This window comes from Mesoplodon densirostris, chromosome 5 (assembly GCF_025265405.1).
Source record: "Mesoplodon densirostris isolate mMesDen1 chromosome 5, mMesDen1 primary haplotype, whole genome shotgun sequence".
NCBI lineage: Eukaryota > Metazoa > Chordata > Mammalia > Artiodactyla > Ziphiidae > Mesoplodon > Mesoplodon densirostris.
Genome location: NC_082665.1, coordinates 11,313,792 through 11,319,814, shown reverse-complemented (window position 1 = coordinate 11,319,814; position 6,023 = coordinate 11,313,792). Strand labels below are relative to the sequence as shown.

Below are 6,023 nucleotides of genomic sequence, written 5' to 3'. Positions count from 1 at the left end.
GCAAAATAAAATGCCTATCCATTTGGTAATCTGCGCAGTAGATGTCCCAGCCAGAATCTTGTTTTTAAAGGTTTTATTTAATTTGCACCACCTCCCCCCACTGCCCAGCATCAGGCTGGACAGGAAGAAAGGGGACAGTGGCCTGGCAGATGCTGCCACGTGGTATGTCCTTGTAGAATAGCTTCCATGGCATTTGTATTAAATAACCACCGGAAAAAGGTGAAGTGTTTGATGATAGGAGGTGTCTGCATTTCCTGGGGTTTCATTCCAGTTTTAATGAATATGGATAATGCATGGAACGTCTCAATTTTCAGAGCTGTGTTTTTTCATTAAACATTGTCTCTCTTCACGGGGAAGGAACTAGACATTCCTGACACATGATTTGGCTGGTCTTAATCACAAATGCTCCAAAATTGGCTTTCAGAAACCCATTCCAGATTTGGCCCAGACTGTCAAACCTTGTCCAAGCACCAGTTAGGAGAGGACTGGCCAGAGGGGCCTGATCAGAAGGCCATGATCTAAAAAATACTTGCTGAGTCTCCCCAGGGAGTTCGGTTGAGAAGGGCAAAGCAAGTGATTTGCTCTTCAAATGACCTTTTCTTCCTTGGAAAAGAACACATGAAATGAAAGTGCACAAGCTGTTTCTGGTGCCCCCACAAGAGTTTCAAACAAGTGAAGGCATCAAGGACCCTCCATGCATGGACCAAGTGAAGAACGTTTTGTCCCATCTCTAGGATACCTGTCCTCATCAGCTGATTTAACTACAGTACAGGTGGTGGCACCTGTCAAATGAAGATTGAAATTGCCTTTAAGGTAAAAATGCATTATGTTCAAGGTTGGGGCTGTGTCTTCTTCTGAGTTGTGCCTCATCCAGCATATCTCAAAACATGATCTTGAGACATTCCTGCATCAGAGCCAGGGGATCTGTTTCAATAGCAGATTTGGAGGCTCCTAATCACCAAATATGTGAGAGTGGGAGCCCAAAATTTGCATTGTACCAACCCCCAGGCAATCCTGATATACCCCAAAGTGTGTGAGCCACTGGATGTGAAAAGAATGAGATTGGTTTCTTTGGAACCTGTTTAATTGTATGTCTGTTGGAAGGAAAGTTTGAACCACAAAAGACAAGGATCACTCTAAGCCTGTTTTTGCTGACTGATCCGTGTATCTTGTCCCTTCCCAGTTATGGGTCATCATCTGCCCAAGAACAGTGTTTCTAAGAGGTTGTTTCTGTGTATCTTCTGGAAAGAATTTGTCCTTCAATATATGTGATTGCAACATGTTGATAAAAGCAAGAGAAAAACAATAAAACTGTTTTGTTGAGTTTCTCATTTTTCTGAAGCAAACAATTTTTAAGTGATAAAAAAGCAATTCAGTGAAACTTACTGTTGACAAGTTTACATGACAGAATGGAAATGTACTTGTGTATTCATATACTGATCCTTGCACACATTATCACCCAAGAGTCTGAGTTGCCTGGTCCTCAAAAAACACGCTTCTTCAAATTTACACCATACTCAAATCTAGAATGATGTTTGTTGCTTAAAGGACACTGATGTCAGATCAACGTAGCAAGAAGTCAAAAAGTGCATTGACCATTTCTGGATAAATTTCGGTGGATCTGAATTGCTTATGTTAGGACAAATTTAGTTTTAATTTTAAACTATCTGGTTACCTTAGGCAAAGTCTATTACATTAGACAGCAATGAAAACGAATGGCAACCCCTTCCCCCCAAAGGAACAAGTGGATCTTCAACCAAATAGTCCTTAATTACTGCAAAACCTCTCTAGTTCTCTAAAATACCCCAAGCCATGGCACCTAGGGACCAGCCACATGAAGTCAATAAGACAAAATGAAGACGCCAACATTAAACCAAAGGTATGACATTTCTTCTTATGAACCGAGGACTCTTTTAACCATCAAGGAAGCTCTTTGTAGTTTGTCTAGTTAACCTAGAAATACCAGGGTGGCGCCCTGAGACTTCCTAGTGAGAAAGAATGTTGCCTCCTTCACTGTGTGACCATGGAGAGTTTTGCAAGTGTGCAGCCAACAAATTTGTTAGTTTCAGATGAGATACACTGAATGATTTTGCTGGGGTTGTTGATCCAGAAGGTCCTGTAAAGTCCAGCCATGCTTCTCTAGACCGTTCTCTCAGGTCCTCTTATTACTAGATCATAGTTATGGGGATACACCTTGTTCAGCTCCTGTATTCCAATATACTCTAACAGTTATGATATAAAATGAGGAGGACACATGAAAAGTGATTTCAAAATATATGTGTTTCCTTTTCTCCATCTGGATGAAAATGAAAAAAATCAGGTCTTAAGGCATTGCAGAGTTTAATCAGGAAGTGAGAATCCACTCAGTATTTTAAATAGAGGATATTTAATACAGGGAATTGGTTAAGCAGGTGATGAAAGTTCTGAGAAGCCAAACAAAGGGCCAGTGAAGGAATTCAAAAGCAGGAGGCCCACCAGTCCCCTAGTCTGGGGAATCAGAGGAAGGAGGGGTGTTAGCAGAGCTAGGAGCTGGGTCATCCAGCACCCATGGTGGGCATGTCTGGTGGGAGCTGGAGCCATGCCAGAGATTGCAGCAGCTGCTGAGACATCCCATGAGGCAAAGAGAAGGAGAGTGACTCCCTGGCTTCTCCCTTCTTTCTATTCCTCAGTCTTTTTCCATTGCTGTCCTTCAGCCAGACAGGAAGCCTGGAAAACACAATCGGCAGGGGTTAGTTTCCATGTGATCAGCTCATGGGAAGGAGGAGCGATGGATTTAACCAGCACATCACCCCATTGGGAATACGGCAGGACTCACTCCTTGCTGTCAAACATGGAATTCATTGAACTATGGAACTCTGGCCCAGCATCTTGACCATGCCCTGTAGGGCAACTTTTCTTCTGAACTATTTATTTGCTTGAGTGTGATATGCCATGATCATCAATACAGATAAGGCAAATGCAGACCTTTATCCTTGCACTGGATAACCGCTATACTTGGTATCTACCTGCTGTGGCTGGCTGGGCCAGTGTGGTGGTTCTGATAAAGATTAGAAATGGAACTAGAAGTCCTTCGAGGGCCACTAAGAAGAGGACCACAACTTTCAGAGATCCTTCTCAGGAATGGGCTGTGAATCTGGGATGGAGTCTCTTTATTAAGCCAAACTGGTTCTTTCCAAGGAAAAGTATATGCCTTTGGATAGTTGTACTGACTTAAACTATTTAACTAAAATATAGCAATTATTAGAACAACAATCCACCTATAAAATGCATCCTTCATGGGAAAACATTCATGTTGAGAACTGTAAATGCTTTCCATTTTCTGTACTGATCCCCTCCTCCCCATGTCACCCCAAAACCGGGTTCGCCTCTTAGTGGGTGTTGAGCCAAAAGACATAACCAAGCCAAAGATCAGGAGAGGGAAGGATTTATTACTTGCAGCAAGTAAGGAGAACACTGGGGATCTTTCCCAAATCAGTGTCTCCCTAAACAGCAAAACTGGGGAAGTTTTAAGCTAAGGGCATATGCAGGAACAGGCTTGGGCTGGTGACAGAGTCCAGGCTTTAGTTGATTGAAGTCACGAGGGTCAGAAAAGGTCAACATCATCCTCCCTTAGTTTCCAGTTGATCTGGTGGTCGAGCTTCAGGCTAATCTTCACCATTGAAACAGAACTGGGAGTCTTTACAACTGATACTTTATCTTTGCTCTTGTTAGTTCTCTTGTCTGAAACCAGTCGTTTGTTTCTGTATTCTTTTGTTCCTTTAGGACCAGTAATTACTCAGACCTGTTCAAGGACAAGCACTGTGGCCAGGCTCAGATCACAGAATGTCTTAAGCCAAAACGGCTTCTCTTCTGTCAAGAAAGCCATGCTTGGTTCTCTTTCTCTGGAGACACCCTACCCTATCTGCTTACACTTCCTTTCTGGTACTACATCCTGTATCAGGCTCATCTTGTATATTTCCTGCTCCAGACCTAGAATCAACCATTTCTCTAAGGAGACCTGGATCCTTATATTGGAGAACAGTTTTAGAAACCAAGATCTAGATGCTAGATGTGCTCAGTTTGGCCCACTTATTCTATCCAGCCATTTCCTAAACATACACCTTTCCCAGTGTCAACTTTGGGCAAGACTCTGGAGCAAACGAGACAAATGAAGTGCAGGTAATTCTATTACTCCATGGTCCAAGAGAAGCACTGCCCACAGGGTATGAATAGCGCTCCATGATAACTGGAACCTGAAAGGAGATTTCCAATTGGAGATCCATATCACAGAAGTCTTTGTTCTTTTTTTTTTTTTCTTAAGAAAATTTTCGTGGTTTTATTGTATCATGAGGCATTGAAACATCTGAACAAATCAATATCCCGGTGGTGAGGCAGCTGCTTTCTCCTTCACTTCTTTGGGTTACTAGAGCAACTTGTCAGTAGATTAAAAAAAAAAAATACAACCTTTCGCATTACTTAAGTCTTTCCAAGGCATGCGCTGGTACAACACAAACTTCTCCCGTCAGATGCAACTAGTCTAGCGTCCAAACATCATGCACAATACCTCGGCAGCAGTAGCGCACCGCGCCCACTCCCACCGCGGCCCTGCTCATTTGTGTATGATATTTGGAGCATCTGGAGGAGCATGAATAATATCGGGAAGAGGAGGGAGGAGGAAACAGCATGAGTGCCTGGCTGGGAGGAGGTCAGCCGAAGTTGTGCAGGGCAAGCCTGAACATGTCATTGGTGCAAACCCAAGCATCATTGATGTTCTTTAATAGGAACATCTGGTGGAACCCCATGATGGGGTCTTCATCGGCCTTGAGCTGGCCCACAACCATGCTGATGATGCAGCTATCTGGCGTGGGCTGATGGTCCTGCGCCGTGATGCTATGCTGGATTTTCTGGAACGGAAGGCTAGACAATTTCTCCACAATGGCAGCTTTCCCCTGGAATTGCTGTCCTTCCCACGTAAGGCATGACGCATCAATATAAATTGCGCCTAGTTGGGTTCTGTCGTTATCAAATAACTGGTAGTAATGTTGAATGAAGCTGGATCCAATCTGCTCCCAAATTGGCTTGTCTCCCATTCTGGAGTGTCACCCGGCCTCGTTGAGACCCGAGGGGCTGGCACGATGGCGGCAGCAGCGGCGGCAACCCAGCGCGGTCTCGAAGTCTTTGTTCTTGATTCTAGACTTTACCTCCTATCTTCCAGGGCCATATCTTAGTAGCTTAGCTCATAACTACCCTTCCACATCAGAGTCTATAATATCAGCCTGACCTGAGTTTAAATTCTGGTTCTGCCACTTATTAGCTATGTGACCTGGAGCCAGTGTCTTAACTGCACTGTACCTTGGTTTCTTCATCTGTAAATTGGGGATGGTGATGCCAAAAGGACGCACCTTTAGAGGGCTTTGGGAAGATTAAGCCGAAGGCCCATGGAATGCCTGGCACAGTGTCTGGAGCAGGTTCAGTCAGGCACAACAAATGCTGGCAAGCAGAATGGCAATGAAAGCTGGTGTCCTTCTTGGAGCAACGTGTCTTGAGTGTCATCTGATTCTTAGGACAGGGATGCAGAAGAGGCTGTAATTAACACAGTTTGTAAAGGCAGAGCCAAAAGAAGTGGCTGTGGAACAGGCTGACTCCTGGAGTCACAGTCAGGTCTGTCCTGCAGATGACATTGTTTTTGAGAAGTAAACTGTAAACAATAGAGGTCTTGGGGTCACCTGGCATTTGGTGGCTCAGCACAAAATTTAGCACCAGGAGGTGAGGCATCTGCTGCCCGCCGCCCCCCCCACCACCTGTGATTCATGCTTATCAAAATGCATTAGCATAGCCTCCAATGTCAACATATGCTTGACATTCCAGAAGGGAGCTTCATGCTAGGGTTCTCCACCCCAGAGCTGCTCCCCCAAGATGGTGATGATGAGCCTAACAAATGTTTCCTGTTCCGGAAGGAAAACAGTATTTAAACTAAGCTGTTTCAGAGAGTCTTAAGACCTTTTAGGAAAAGGTGAAGCATAGATGTCATGAACTTTCCCTGG

At 44.2% G+C, this 6,023-nt stretch overlaps 1 protein-coding gene across 1 annotated transcript; it reads right to left on the bottom strand.

Moving 5' to 3' along the window:
• Positions 1 to 4,360: 4,360 nt before the first annotated feature.
• Positions 4,361 to 5,144, bottom strand: LOC132490930 (nuclear transport factor 2). The gene has a single exon (XM_060099741.1). It carries the CDS (start codon positions 5,067 to 5,069, stop codon positions 4,686 to 4,688), a length of 384 nt encoding a protein of 127 aa, XP_059955724.1. The 5' UTR covers positions 5,070 to 5,144; the 3' UTR covers positions 4,361 to 4,685.
• Between the last annotated feature and the right edge of the window lie 879 nt (positions 5,145 to 6,023).